Source organism: Dendrobates tinctorius, unplaced genomic scaffold (genome assembly GCF_039654945.1).
Source record: "Dendrobates tinctorius isolate UK_male_01 unplaced genomic scaffold, ASM3965494v1 ptg000158l, whole genome shotgun sequence".
Taxonomy (NCBI): Eukaryota; Metazoa; Chordata; class Amphibia; order Anura; family Dendrobatidae; genus Dendrobates; species Dendrobates tinctorius.
This window is the reverse complement of record NW_027361825.1, coordinates 2,778,495-2,794,799: the sequence shown is the minus strand read 5'-3', so window position 1 is coordinate 2,794,799 and position 16,305 is coordinate 2,778,495. Positions and strand designations below refer to the sequence as shown.

General features: G+C 47.3%; 1 protein-coding gene and 1 long non-coding RNA gene across 4 annotated transcripts; one reads left to right on the top strand and one right to left on the bottom strand.

Annotated features, from left to right (window-relative positions):
• Nucleotides 1-708: 708 nt before the first annotated feature.
• Nucleotides 709-9,316, bottom strand: FKBPL (FKBP prolyl isomerase like). Of its 3 annotated transcripts, none has more exons than XM_073548775.1 (2): nt 9,147-9,316; nt 709-1,799 (listed from the first exon to the last, which is right to left on the bottom strand). In XM_073548775.1, the coding sequence occupies exon 2, from the start codon at nt 1,761-1,763 to the stop codon at nt 966-968; it is 798 nt and encodes a 265-aa protein (XP_073404876.1). In that variant the 5' UTR covers nt 1,764-1,799; nt 9,147-9,316; the 3' UTR covers nt 709-965. The 3 variants fall into 3 exon arrangements, with proteins under 3 accessions (XP_073404876.1, XP_073404874.1, XP_073404875.1); XM_073548773.1 differs by lacking the exon at nt 9,147-9,316 and adding an exon at nt 8,854-8,993; XM_073548774.1 differs by lacking the exon at nt 9,147-9,316 and adding an exon at nt 8,629-8,838.
• Nucleotides 8,950-11,805, top strand: LOC141051755 (uncharacterized). Its single transcript, XR_012220688.1, has 3 exons — nt 8,950-9,096; nt 9,681-9,764; nt 11,503-11,805. It is a non-coding gene; the product is annotated as an uncharacterized lncRNA (long non-coding RNA).
• Nucleotides 11,806-16,305: the final 4,500 nt, after the last annotated feature.

Here is a 16,305-nt window from a genome sequence, read left to right as displayed (position 1 = left end):
CTGTCCCCTGCTGTCGATGACCCGAGGATCCCTTAAGGCCCCGTTACATTTAGCGATGCACCAGCGATCCCGACCATGATATGACCCGGTCAGGATCGCTGGTGCATCGCTAAATGGTAGCTAGTGAGCTGCCAAACAGGCAGATCTCAGCAGCAGCTTACCTGTCACACGCAGCAAGGGTGACGTCTTCCGCCCGCATCTATGGAGTCTTTCGTCGGCGCCAGCAGGAAGCCGCCGCCGAGAAATGGACCAGGCCGATCAGCGATATCCAGTGGGAAGCCGGGTCGGAGGTAAGTATCACATGTAGCGAGATCGCTACCTATATCGCTGTTGCGTCACAAAATCGGTGACGCTTTAGCGATATTGCTAGCGATATCGCTATGTGTGAAGGGGGCTTTAGATTGGAGGGGAAACGCATTGGGATGGGATACAGCAGGATCTTGAGTTGAGCACCGTATTTTATAGCTTCAGCTACACTTATTTTCTTTTCTCCCATGACATCATCTTTTGAGTAAGACCATCATCCACATCAGATGGACAAATGGACCCATGAAAAACCATAAGTTCAACTCTCATCTGTGTATGAAGACCTGAAATTGTACTTTTGCCTTCTCCAGTGGCCTGAATTCATCCTGCCCTACCTACTCCTACTAGGTCATTAGTAGTCGGGGTTGTTATGCAATGTATAAAGCACACAAAGACGCAGAATTAAGAAATAAATGGAATAAATAATATAATTTATTTGTACACAGATATCCAAATGTCCAGTGCTTCACTCCATACATCGGTGCATCTATGGACAATCACCCCAAGGCAAACAAAAACAAGAGTCTGTCCTCTCACCAGAGACACAGTTGCAGTGAAGGCCCCCAGTAGTAATCAGATCGCAGCCCTTCAGGTGATGTGGGACTAGAGGGGTTACTGAGGATCATGTCACCTTCTCTGTGAGAATTTATGGCTACGAATTAAAGGAACATTTTCCCTAAAGCTTTACTGATTTGCGCCTGCTCACTCTTCTGCTTTTCTCTGACTTTGACGATTTCTCTTCTTGCCTCTTTGTTTCCCGGATCCAGTTTCAACAGTTTTTCTAAATCTGCCCTTGCACCCATCCAGTCTGACATGCCCGCTCTGGCCATGCCCCTCCTGTACAAAGCTTTCAGGTGGTTAGGATCCTTGTCGAGAACGCGGGTGCATCTCACCTCAGCCTCACATAATCTTCCCTTCTTGAGGTCACAAGCTGCCAAGTTAGAAAGAAGGGCAATTGTCTCTTCTTCTGCATCTCCAGGCGTACAGACCAGAAGTCTGAGCGCTCGGGTATATCGTCTTTCTGCCCCTTCGAGGTTCCCATCTCGGTACGCATTCCCTCCTGCCTCCCGATCTCTGACAGCCTTTTTAATCTTCTCACTCACATCTAATTCCCATGCCTCCTTTCCATCTTCAAAACTTTGTAATCTTAAGACAAACTGAGAGCCCTGTGCACAGTCTACTCTGCAGACTTCTCCAGGAACCATGGTCTCAATACATTGGTCAATGAGACGGTCCCGACTGGAATCACCTTCCCCCAATTCTATCTGTACCCAGCTGCCTGCAGAATAACCAGTGTCTATGGTAGTAGGGTCAGCAGGAGGTTCCAGAAAAATGGTGCACCTGGCACCTTCCTTGGGTTTGTCCACACCTGATCCCGGCTGTAGGATGGTCTTGGTGAAGGTCCCGTCTGGGCACTGCCAAGATCTGCAGACTGGTGAACTTGGAGGACTCTCCATGGCCTCTCACGATTCCTTGGTCAAAGCCTTACTAATCTGTAATGTATAAAAACAAAAAGTACATAATTATCTACAGGATACAGATTGTAAAGAGAAGGAATATTAATACAAGGAATCGCCCAAGACCTGGCAGGAGAATCACAGCTATACTACACCCGTCATCTTCCCAGGACCTGGCAGGAGAATCACAGCTATTCTACACCCAGCATCATCCCAAGACCTGACAGGTGAATCACATTTCTATGCCCAGCATTACCCCAGCACCTGTCAGGAGACTCACTGCTATTCTACGCCCGACATCATCCCAGGACCTGGAAGGAGAATCACAGGTATCCTACACCCAGAATCATCCCTGGACCTGGCAGGAGAATCACAGCTATTCTATGCCCAGCATTATCCCAGCACCTGTCAGGAGACTCACTGCTATTCTACACCCGACATCATCCCTGGCCGGAGAATCACAGCTTTTCTACACCCGACAGTTGGAGGACTCTCCACAGCCTCTAACAATTCTTGATCAAAGCCTTACTAATCTGGCTTATAAAAAAATACATAAATAAATATTATCTTACTGACCGATAAAGAATTACGACATCAATTGACCCCATATCCATCAATTACATGGCGCAAGTCCCCCTCTTTGGGTGACATTCTTTGTCGTAGCCACTATATTCCACCTAAAAAGAACCCTTTTTTAACATCTAGTAAAGGTCCACCATGGGGCTGTTTTCCATCTGGCCAATGTTCAGCTTGCCCAAATATACTGCGGACTAAGGAATTTTTTGATTCATCTAAATCAAAAAAATTCCAGATTGTCCATCATATCACCTGCAACACAGAGGCAGTGATATATTCCACCAGCTGCCCCTGCAAGCTCACATATATAGGAATGACTACAAGATCCCTAAAAAAACGTGTGCAGGAACATATTAGAGATATTAAAAACGCGTCAGACTGTCTCGAACCGTACCTAGTTAAGACCATTCCTAAACACTTTCTTGAGAAACATAACTGTGATCCAAAAGGTTTCACAGTTCAGGGGATAGACCATGTTTATATGGAAATTCGTGGCGGCAACCTCAAGCAAAGGTTGCTACAAAAAGAAACCAGGTGGATGACCGTTCTAAATACGCTCGCTCACAGAGGTCTCAATGAGGCCATCAGCTTCAAGCCTTTCCTTTAGGATTTCTGTTTTTATGTTTTGTTCACCTTTTTTTGTCTGGGTATTTTTATTCTTTTTTAACTTCTTATTATCCTCCTCTTATAGTGTTTCCATGCCTCTTATGCTGATCGGTATTTCGACTTAGAATGGATTCATTGCTACAATCAATTGGAACTGCCCGTCATTATGGACATTTCCTCTTTTTGAGAGGTTTCTTTCTTTCAACGGATATTTTTTTGCCTATTAAAGTCGTCTTACCTGTTATATTATATAACATGTTGGATTTATTTAATTGTCAATTTTTTGTTTGACACTATACTGGAAATGATGGCTATATCTAATAGCCTGTCTTTATATGTGTTTTTCTTTTTGGACCTAAATATAACAGACGCCTATCTAACACAGTCAGGCATTACTAATTATGACTTTTTCACAGTCTTGCAAATTTTTTATAATCATTTGTTATATATTTGATAGCTCTTGATTATGTTTCATATCGCTAGTCTTTAACCTCGATCTGTTTCGTCAAATTTGCTAAGATCTTCCTCTCATTCACTTCCTGGCACAGACGCACTCCATGCGTGCGCTGCAACCCTGCCATGGCGTTGGGATGACGTGCGCGTTGCCTAGGCGATGTGCAGTGACGATCAACAGATCCTCCTGCTCATTGGCTGTGGGCGCACGTGCGCTCCTCCCCCTCCATGGACGGCCACAACACGCTGGATGTGCGCCGATTTGCTAAGTCATTATGGCTGGACTATAAAAAGCCCATGATGCTGATAATAGACCACGCCTCCTGATGAAACCACAAGGAAGTGGTGAAACGCGCGTCGAGGCTTAAAGAAGGTCCTCTCTGTCTCCTGCTATGCGACCACACCGCACCATGTCTGAAGGTAATGAATCCTAGAAACTATTATTAGACTTTTTCACTCCTGTTGTCCTTACCAGTCTATTAAATTACGGTGTTGCCGCCCTGTGGGGTTCAGACTGTGACCTTCTTTTCTCTTTGTCAGGTGTGTGGTATAGTTTACTATTTTACATGCATGCAATGAATATCATAGTGATACTTTTTATACCATACCTACCTGTATTATCTTAGTGATTGCTGCTGTGAATTTTATGCTCTCTCACTCCACACCTGCCCCTCCTTTCTTCCCTCCCCTCATCCCCTGCCTTTTAGTGTGTGCATACTCATGATAATATCTTTTTGTCACATTTTTTCAAGATTAATAATTTTTGCGAGCCTCTATTTATTATTCAGGGTGTTTTACATGACTATACTCTGTGCACTTAATTATACATCACTGTTTGGTATGTGTTATTGTGCTCAGTTATTATTATTGTCTAGATATTGCCCTGTTTTGCAGTTTTTTCTTTTTGGTTTAATAAATAAATATTATCTACAGGATACAGATTTTAAAGAGAATGAATATTAATACAAGCAAACGCCCAGGGCCTGGCAGGAGAATTACAGCTATTCTACACCCGACATCATCCCAGGACCCGGCAGGAGAATCATAACAATCCTACACCCAGCATCATCCCAGGACCTGGCAGGAGAATCATAGCTATTCTATACCCAGAATCATCCCAGGACCTAGCAGGAGAATCATAGCTATTCTACACCAGGCATCATCCCTGGACCTGGCAGGAGAATCATAGCTATTCTACACCCGGCATCATCCCAGGACCTAGCAGGAGAATCATAGCTATTCTACACCCGGCATCATACCAGGACCTAGCAGGAGAATCATAGCTATTCTACACCCGGCATCATACCAGGACCTAGCAGGAGAATCATAGCTATTCTACACCCGGCATCATCCCTGGACCTGGCAGGAGAATCATAGCTATTCTACACCCGGCATCATCCCTGGACCTGGCAGGAGAATCATAGCTATTCTACACCCGGCATCATCCCAGGACCTGGCAGGAGAATCATAGCTATTCTACACCCGGCATCATCCCTGGACCTGGCAGGAGAATCATAGCTATTCTACACCAGGCATCATCCCTGGACCTGGCAGGAGAATCATAGCTATTCTACACCCGGCATCATACCAGGACCTAGCAGGAGAATCATAGCTATTCTACACCCGGCATCATACCAGGACCTAGCAGGAGAATCATAGCTATTCTACACCCGGCATCATACCAGGACCTAGCAGGAGAATCATAGCTATTCTACACCCGGCATCATCCCAGGACCTGGCAGGAGAATCATAGCTATTCTACACCCGGCATCATCCCTGGACCTGGCAGGAGAATCATAGCTATTCTACACCCGGCATCATCCCAGGACCTGGCAGGAGAATCATAGCTATTCTACACCCGGCATCATCCCTGGACCTGGCAGGAGAATCATAGCTATTCTACACCCGGCATCATCCCTGGACCTGGCAGGAGAATCATAGCTATTCTACACCCGGCATCATCCCTGGACCTGGCAGGAGAATCATAGCTATTCTACACCCGGCATCATCCCTGGACCTGGCAGGAGAATCATAGCTATTCTACACCCGGCATCATCCCTGGACCTGGCAGGAGAATCATAGCTATTCTACACCCGGCATCATCCCTGGACCTAGCAGGAGAATCATAGCTATTCTACACCCGGCATCATCCCAGGACCTGGCAGGAGAATCATAGCTATTCTACACCCGGCATCATCCCTGGACCTGGCAGGAGAATCATAGCTATTCTACACCCGGCATCATCCCTGGACCTGGCAGGAGAATCATAGCTATTCTACACCCGGCATCATCCCTGGACCTGGCAGGAGAATCATAGCTATTCTACACCCGGCATCATCCCTGGACCTGGCAGGAGAATCATAGCTATTCTACACCAGGCATCATCCCTGGACCTGGCAGGAGAATCATAGCTATTCTACACCCGGCATCATCCCTGGACCTGGCAGGAGAATCATAGCTATTCTACACCCGGCATCATCCCTGGACCTGGCAGGAGAATCATAGCTATTCTACACCCGGCATCATCCCAGGACCTAGCAGGAGAATCATAGCTATTCTACACCCGGCATCATCCCTGGACCTGGCAGGAGAATCATAGCTATTCTACACCCGGCATCATCCCAGGACCTAGCAGGAGAATCATAGCTATTCTACACCCGGCATCATACCAGGACCTAGCAGGAGAATCATAGCTATTCTACACCCGGCATCATACCAGGACCTAGCAGGAGAATCATAGCTATTCTACACCCGGCATCATCCCTGGACCTGGCAGGAGAATCATAGCTATTCTACACCCGGCATCATCCCTGGACCTGGCAGGAGAATCATAGCTATTCTACACCCGGCATCATCCCAGGACCTGGCAGGAGAATCATAGCTATTCTACACCCGGCATCATCCCTGGACCTGGCAGGAGAATCATAGCTATTCTACACCAGGCATCATCCCTGGACCTGGCAGGAGAATCATAGCTATTCTACACCCGGCATCATCCCAGGACCTAGCAGGAGAATCATAGCTATTCTACACCCGGCATCATACCAGGACCTAGCAGGAGAATCATAGCTATTCTACACCCGGCATCATACCAGGACCTAGCAGGAGAATCATAGCTATTCTACACCCGGCATCATCCCAGGACCTGGCAGGAGAATCATAGCTATTCTACACCCGGCATCATCCCTGGACCTGGCAGGAGAATCATAGCTATTCTACACCCGGCATCATCCCAGGACCTGGCAGGAGAATCATAGCTATTCTACACCCGGCATCATCCCTGGACCTGGCAGGAGAATCATAGCTATTCTACACCCGGCATCATCCCTGGACCTGGCAGGAGAATCATAGCTATTCTACACCCGGCATCATCCCTGGACCTGGCAGGAGAATCATAGCTATTCTACACCAGGCATCATCCCTGGACCTGGCAGGAGAATCATAGCTATTCTACACCCGGCATCATCCCTGGACCTGGCAGGAGAATCATAGCTATTCTACACCCGGCATCATCCCTGGACCTGGCAGGAGAATCATAGCTATTCTACACCCGGCATCATCCCAGGACCTAGCAGGAGAATCATAGCTATTCTACACCCGGCATCATCCCTGGACCTGGCAGGAGAATCATAGCTATTCTACACCCGGCATCATCCCAGGACCTAGCAGGAGAATCATAGCTATTCTACACCCGGCATCATCCCAGGACCTGGCAGGAGAATCATAGCTATTCTACACCCGGCATCATCCCAGGACCTAGCAGGAGAATCATAGCTATTCTACACCCGGCATCATCCCAGGACCTGGCAGGAGAATCATAGCTATTCTACACCCGGCATCATCCCTGGACCTAGCAGGAGAATCATAGCTATTCTACACCCGGCATCATCCCAGGACCTAGCAGGAGAATCATAGCAATCCTACACCTGGCATCATCTCAGGACCTGGCAGGAGAATCATAGCTATTCTACACCCGGCATCATCCCTGGACCTGGCAGGAGAATCATAGCTATTCTACACCCGGCATCATCCCTGGACCTGGCAGGAGAATCATAGCTATTCTACACCAGGCATCATCCCTGGACCTAGCAGGAGAATCATGGCTATTTTACACACGAAATTATCCCAGGAAATGGACGGAGAATCATGGCTATTCTACACCCGGCATCATCCCTGGACCTAGCAGGAGAATCATAGCTATTCTACACCCGGCATCATCCCAGGACCTGGCAGGAGAATCATAGCTATTCTACACCCGGCATCATCCCAGGACCTAGCAGGAGAATCATAGCTATCCTACACCCGGCATCATCCCTGGACCTGGCAGGAGAATCATAGCTATTCTACACCCGGCATCATCCCTGGACCTAGCAGGAGAATCATAGCAATCCTACACCTGGCATCATCTCAGGACCTGGCAGGAGAATCATAGCTATTCTACACCAGGCATCATCCCTGGACCTAGCAGGAGAATCATGGCTATTTTACACACGAAATTATCCCAGGAAATGGACAGAGAATCATAGCTATCCTATAGCTAGCATCATCCCAGGACCAGGAAAAAGAATCATATCTGTTCTACACCCGGCATCATTCCAGGACCTGGCAGGAGAATCACGCCTATTCTAAACCCAGCATCATCCCAGGACAGACATATCCAATGGGCACCGGGTCATCTCAAAAAGGTTAAGATCCCAGGAGGGTGCAGGGTGAGGACTTTCCTTTATGAGGTTGTTTTTTGCATGTTGTTTTCTTTCATTATTGTTACTTTGTTGTTTATTAAAGTTTGTGCATGAAGTTTAATAAAATAAATATTAATTGTACCTGATTATAAGAAAGATAAATTATCCCTTTCAGGTGAATAAGACCCTTTGAAACACAAAAACCACCAGACTTTTGTTTATCTTCAGGAGGCCGTACTCCTTAGAGAGCAGAAGACCCGAAATTTAAGGTTGGATCCATTTACAACCATGTAGACCCCCAGCACCTATACATTTATTAACCGTCCTGTAGACCGGTGATAAATCTCATAGAGGCCAATCATTTCAAAGAGGTTTTCCAAGTTCCAAACTTGTGGGGAAATGCAACAGAATCATTGTAGTGTTGGGGGTCTGTTTAGTTTGACAGGCCCAGCACATGACTGGGGTCACGATGAGGTCCATGCATGCACCTGGGGGTCTCAGAACGCACCTGGGGGTCTCAGAACGCACCTGGGGGTCTCAGAACGTACCTGGGGGTTACACGTCCACCACTTTCTCTCCCTCGTCTGTAGATAGCTCTTCGCCAGCTACAGTGCTTGGTTAGTCTGCTATAACCCTTAGCTGCTCCTGCAGGACTACAACAACCAGCATGCACTCGCCACACACGCTATGCAGAAGGGGGCACCAGTGTAAGAACAATAGCTTGTCATCACACACATTTCCACCCGCTGTGTTGGTAGCAGTGGCCCCCTCACCTCTACAGGTCGCCCGGTGGTCTCCGCCCCTGATGCTCTGTGTGACTGGCGGCTCAGATCACCAGGAAGTGCGGAGGAGGAGGATCGGGCGGAGGCTGCACTCCCGGCATCCTCTGCGGCCCCTCCCTCCTGCACTGCAGAAAGCTTGTGTAACACAGGAGGGGAGAGGAGACAGTCAGCAGGCAGCACAGAGACAGGAGACAGGCGGCACACAGGACACCATGGTGTGACTGATCATTAATGGTGAGTACTGTGCGCAGCACTCAATGCGAACCGGCTTCTCGCCCCCTTACCATAGTGATGGCAGATCAGAAGTTCTGTAACTTTGGCGCAGATTCATTCTTTGCGGCTTTCTTACAGTCCGTTTTCTCATTCGATGTCAGAGACGGACACAAAACCGTGTCAGACCCCGGGATCGGCACTAGAAATGATGCGGAGACCCGCCTGATCTATCACCTCTCACAGCTGAGGATTCGCTACTGCTGTGTCCAGTCCACCATGTATAAACCCCCATCCTGCCCTGAGGAACGCGTACACGTGATCAGCTCTCAGACCTGATACAGTGTAACGACCCCTCTGCTGTGACCATGCAGCACAGGTGCAGGGAGGTCGGGAGGAATAGTGGTCGCATCTAACCAATGTGTATGGTGTTCAATGTCTCATCTTCTGGGTGGTCTCCTGCTGTTCCCTATCTGAGGTCCATGGGTGTGACGCCTCCATGGAAGGTGGCGGAGGAGGCACAGAGTTATCTTGTTCTTATACAAGGAAATGTAGAACAAGTTTTACAACATTTTTTTAAATCTTTTTTTTCATGTTTTTCTTTGCAGCTTGCCGCTATGTGGCTCGCAAAATAGCCGGAGGGGGAGAGGTGGAGAAGGTGGCCACAAAGCCATCATGTGTTCTGCGCCAAGGTAACTTCACACATCGGGGCAGCTGTCCAAATCCTTCTTCCCTACAGGATCCAGCAACCATACGTCTATCTGCAGCCCTCATTCCCATGCGTGCAGCCTATATATGACGCCCGGCTGCGGTTACTGGCGGGGGGGTGATCGGTCAATGCTGCGGTTACTGGCGGGGGGGTGATCGGTCAATGCTGCGGTTACTGGTGGGGGGGTGATCGGTCTCTGCTGCGGTTACTGGCGGGGGGGTGATCGGTCTCTGCTGCGGTTACTGGCGGGGGGGTGATCGGTCTCTGCTGCCGTTACTGGCGGCGGGGGGTGATCGGTCTCTGCTGCCGTTACTGGCGGCGGGGGGTGATCGGTCTCTGCTGCCGTTACTGGCGGCGGGGGGTGATCGGTCTCTGCTGCCGTTACTGGCGGCGGGGGGTGATCGGTCTCTGCTGCCGTTACTGGCGGCGGGGGGTGATCGGTCTCTGCTGCCGTTACTGGCGGCGGGGGGTGATCGGTCTCTGCTGCCGTTACTGGCGGCGGGGGGTGATCGGTCTCTGCTGCTGTGTCATGCCTGCGTTGCAAAATTATTGTGCCTACAGGGAGCATCAGTGGCAACAAGGGGGAAGTGTTGTACATGATAGTATCTCCATATATACCCTAATCGCTAGTGATGAGTGAGTATACTTGTTGCTCGGGTGGTCGCCGATTATTTTGGTGTGATCGGAGATTTAATTTTCGTTGCCTCAGCTGCATGATTTGCGACTGCTAGACAGCCTGGATACATGTGTGGAATGCCTGTTAGGAAATTCCCACATGTATTCAGCCTGTCTACAAGTCACAAATCATACAGCTGAGACGACGAAAACTAAATCTCCGAGCACGCCAAAATACTCGGGAGGACACCCAAGCAATGAGTATACTCACTCATCACTAGTAATCACCAGTTGGCCACTGTCACCGAATCCCATAAGGCACCGCGGCAGTCCCACTTGCGCAGGTGCAGTTCGTGAACAGCCTTGCGGCCACGAACTGCGCTTGCGCAAGTGACATTCATGTCACCACTATTCTCACGCAGGCGCAGTAACAGCCACATCGGTTCGTGAGCACTGCGCCTGCGCAAGTGACATACACGTCACCGCTATTCTCGCACATGCATAGTAATGACACGGCTGTTACTGCGCCTACGCGGGAATTGGGATGACGTGTATGTCACTTGCAGTTCGTGGCCGCAAGGAACAGCCACTGCACCTGTGTCGGTATTTCCTCAGGCAGCAGTAAATTCTGACAGCCCCCTCATATACACCGTTTTTTTAAAAATAGCAACTGCGCGCTGCTCCTGTCAGCACCACTAAGCATACACAGATGTTAATTTCACCGCACTCCCGATGTGATAGCGTCGGGCCTTTTTCTAGTTAAACATATTTATTACTATGATCTATAACGTTTCCCCCTGGTGGCCACCGCTGCTCACCAAAAATATATATATTTGGGGGCTTCATGGAAACCTATGGCGGCACTGGCCAAGTATCCATCACATCCACTGGGCGACGCTGACCGCTCGTTTAGTCTCTTCTGCATTTCCCTTATTGGTGAGCGGCTCCAGCTTTACTGCATCGTCTATGGGAGTCAGCGGTGGTCTGACATCCACCTCTTATCAGAGGCTCATCTGTGCCGGGCTGCCCTGGCACGGCCATATTGTGTGCCCGATGTGTATATTATTATAGTTACTCCACGTTTACATGACTTTTTTATTATGTAGGATGCAAGAAGGACAGTGCCGTCATGTCACCCGCGGCTTCCACCCCGTTAACTTCTGACACCACAGAAGATTCCTCCAGCGTCTCTACTTCTCCAGCCCCATCCAATAATCTGGCACGATATTAGGTGACACTGCGCCCCAAGCAAAGAAGCTGAAAAATGTGATGTGGCCTTCAAAAATATTCTGTTCCCGGCCCAGCAGCAGAATGATCCTCCGCCCCACAGCCCCTGTATACAGAGGTGGGGAGGGGGTGAGGCCGAACGCTGATGTGTGACGTGACGGAATAAAGGTCTAATGTCCAAATCTGCCATGTCAGAGCCATTTGTTCTATGTAGATCAGACCGGAGTGTCTGGCGGGACACGGGCTTTATATAGTGATCTTTTTATTTATAAACTGTCAACCAAATATTACAGAAATATTTACATTAAAATCACAAAATAAGAGTAATAAATATTGTGTTGTTACATCACTTGCACAATAGCATTAGCAAACATTGACAAATCCCGATACATGGATGTTCCTCCCGGCCACATTACTTGGATTCCTCTATATCCGTCTTATATACAGCCTTGAGACTTTCTAGGATCCTATACCTGACAGTATCACAGGACAGGACTTCCTTACTGATGAGCACGCAGCACCACGCACACCACAGATGGTAGATGGTCACCACATTTATTATATACAGAGAGCTTCTGTTATACGCCCTGAGCTCAGGTTGGAAGTCTCCGTACAGCAGCCGACCTTACGACTGTCCCACCAGGTGCGGTAACTTTAGGGACAAGGACACAGACTCCCATACCTGGATACTAAAGGGACACCCTAACAGCAGATGGTGCATCGTCTCCAGTATATGGGGGCACTCTTCTCTGGGACAGGATCTGTCTGATAATCTAAAGTGAGGAATGTACAGTATCTCTAACATACATTTTACCATGGAGCACCAGCCACGCTACGTCTCTCATATGAGGGGGAACTCTGGGATCTAGCACGTTTTTTACAGCCCATTTTACATCCAGACTCGGAGCGCCCCTCAGTTGTACCTGGACACTGAAGTGAGATGACAGGACATTCTTATACAGCTCCTTCCTACTAAGCTGCTTGACGTCGTAATACAAGATCCTCCATCTGACGACCTTATTATGTGGACACCATACCAAGAAACATTATTCTTTAGTTGTCCTGAGATTCTCTTGATGGGGTCCACTACCGACCACACAGACACAAACTGCTGGATCTGGCTCTTAAACAAACAAGATCATGGCACCTTCTTTGAATTCTTACAAAACGAAAAATTCTTCATGAGAAACAAAATATTACGGTAAATAAGAGCTCTGGACAAGGCATGGAGAGACCACCATCCTTATGAGGGAGATGGACGATGCTTCCTGTGACCACATTCACCTTGCTACCCCACAAGAGGTGAAAGAAGACATTGGTAAGTCTGGGGAGCCACGTATCTGCCACCGGGAACACCACACTGATATAGAGGAACAGCAGGAGCAGGAAGGTCTTCAGCAGGCGGATCTTCTCCAGATACGTCAGCTTCCAGTGTTTCCAGCTCTGCACCTTCCGCTCACACACCACCAGCTTCTCCCAGTTCACCTTCCCATCATCTACAGCACCAAACACAACTCCCAGAATCTTTATCTGACCCTGAACTGTTCTGAAGGGCACAGAGAAGACATCACGGTCGCTCCCCAGCCACAACGCCTCGCTCTTCTCCATGTTCACAGAGGAGTTAGATATATTGGAGAAGGCTGTGATCTGCTGTAAAGCCGCAGTCAACTCTAGAAGACACCATGGCCGCCCCGCCAGGATCCAGACCAAAGACGTACAACAATGGGCTGAGAGGACAGCCTTGCCTCACCCCTGACAGGATCGCAAAGGGCTCCGGCCAAGTGACCATTAATCAGAGGCAGGCTTATAGCTTCCTTATACAGACACCGCATCCACTGCACACACCGCATCGGGAGACCATAGTGTAAGAACACCTGATAGAGGTAGTCATGATGGACTCTACCAAAAGCGTTACTCTGATCTAAGCCCACAATATACGCCCCACATGGTGCTGCTTAATGTAAGTAACAGCTTCTCTGACCAAAAATGAGTCCTCTATCGTCCGACCCTGCACACCACACGTCTGGTTGACGATGATAAGCTCACTTGCCACCTCACTCAGCCGATAATACCAGATCTTAGCCAGAATTTTGTAATCTGTGTTCAGCAAAGACAATGGTCACCAGTTCTTTATATCTTTTACATTTCCTTTCTTTGCCAGGAGAACCAGAACAGATTTATACTGGGACGGTAGGAGCTTCCCTGCAGAAAGGCAATCAATATAGACCTGCACCAGGTCTACAGCTAATAAGTCCTTGAACTCTCTATAAAACTCGCTGGTCAGGCCGTCTAGCCCCGGGCTCTTGTTGGCCCATATATAGTCTAATATGGGCCAACAAGAGCCCAATTATCAAGAAACATCTCTCTTGGCTGCATACACATGGGCATTGCACCCTGTAAGAAGAAGACATCAGATCTCTCATCAGACAAACGCTCCCAGTCCTCACACTGTTCTCATTAATGGAGCTTATTCTCCGCCGCATCCTGATTACTAAAATTTTCTGGTCTTCTTCTTCCTTATTTATTTTGCTCATTTAAATAGCGCCATTAATTCCACAGTGCTTTACAGACATTATCATCACTGTCCCAATAGGGCTCACAATCTAAATTTGGAATGTGGGAGGAAATCCACGCAAACACGGGGAGAAAATACAACCTCCTTGCAGATGTTGTCCTTGGTGGGATTTGAACCCTGGATCCCAGCGCTGCAAGGCTGCAGCGCTAACCACTGAGCTGCATATACTTACAGTGCTAACCACTGAGCCACCGTGCTGCCCTTCCACTGCTATTATAAGGTTTGTATTATCTGTTGCAAACAGGCAGAGTCTTAAGGCCCTTTTACATTTAGCGATGCACCAGCGATCCGACCAGCGATATGACCCGGTCAGGATCGCTGGTGCATCGCTAAATGATCGCTAGTGAGCTTTCACACAGGCAGATCTCACAGCGATGCAGCAGCGACGCAGCGCACGATACTCACCTTTCACACACGGCGATCCTGATGTCCTCCCGCCCGCGTCCACGCGTCGCTCGTCATCACAGCAGGAAGCTGACGACGAGAAATGGAGCCGGACATTCTCGCGCGATCAGCGGTGGACAGCGGGGGAGCCGGTCGGAGGTAAGTATCACACACAGCGATATCGCTATAACGTCACAAAATCTGTGACGTTATAGCGATATCGCTATGTGTAAAACCCCCTTTACTCACAGCACTGAGGGGAGTCTCACTTTATTACTCACAGGAGCTGTGCTCCCTTAATTGCTTCACACAGAGTCCACTGCAGTTAACCCCTCGTTTGCTGACACTTTGCAGCATTCCCTGCATTGTTTGCTGCCTCAGACCCCTCAAATTGTGCAGCTGATATATAAGTGCTGCATTTCTTACTGGACTTCCTTGCTCCACCCTGTAAACAGTTTTATATTTAATGTCCATATTGCCAATAAAGTGTTTTCTACTCGCCTTCTGGGCTCTGGATGCCCTCTTTTTCTCCATAGCCCAAGTTTCTTTTCTGGGCACAGAGTTCACATCTTTGTCCAGTTTTCCTTTCCTTATTACCAGCTCTAGTCTGCAATCATCCAGGCTCTCAGATTTCATCACTTTTATCTTTGGATCAGTCTCTTTTTTTTAAGTTCACATTTTAATTTGCTGATTTGCAGTTCCAGTGTAAAAATACTTTGTAACTTTGCTTTATAATACTGCCCCCTATGTACAAAAATATAACTACTATAACACTGCCCTCTATGTACAAGAATATAACTACTATAGTACTGCCCCCTATGAACAAGAATATAACTACTATAATACTGCCCACTATGTACAAGAATATAGCTACTATAATACTTCTACGTACAAGAATATAGCTATTATAATACTGCCCCCTATGTACAAGAATATAACTACTATAATACTACCCCCTATGTACAAGAATATAACTACTATAATACTGCCTCCTATGTACAAGAATCTAACTACTATAATGCTGCCCCTATGTACAAGAATATAACTACTATAATACTGCCCACTATGTACAAGAATATAGCTACTATAAAACTTATGTACAAGAATATAATTACTATAATACTGCCCCCTATGTACAAGAATATAACTAGTATAAATACTGCCCCCTATGTACAAGAATATAACTACCATAATACTGCCCCCTATGTACAAGAATATAACTACTATAATACTGCCCCTATATACAAGAATATAACTACTATAATACTGCTCCCTATGTACAAGAATATAACTACTATAATACTGCTCCCTATGTACAAGAATATAACTACTATAATACTGCCCACTATGTAGAAGAATATAGCTACTATAATACTGCCCCCTATGTACAAGAATATAACTACTATAATACTGCTCCTATGTACAAGAATATACTATAATACTGCCCCCTATGTACAAGAATATAACTACTATAATACTGCCCCCTATGTACAAGAACATAACTACTATAATACTGCCCCTATGTACAAGAATATAACTACTATAAATACTGCCCCCTATGTACAAGAATATAACTACTATAATACTGCCCATTATGTACAAGAACATAACTACTATAATACTACCCACTATGTACAAGAATATAGCTACTATAATACTTCTATGTACAAGAATATAACTACTATAATACTGCCCACTATGTACAAGAATATAGCTACTATAA

Excerpts from the sequence above, each read along its gene's own strand:
- FKBPL (XM_073548775.1), bottom strand. The coding sequence starts at position 1,763 with ATGGAGAGTCCTCCAAGTTCACCAGTCTGCAGATCTTGGCAGTGCCCA.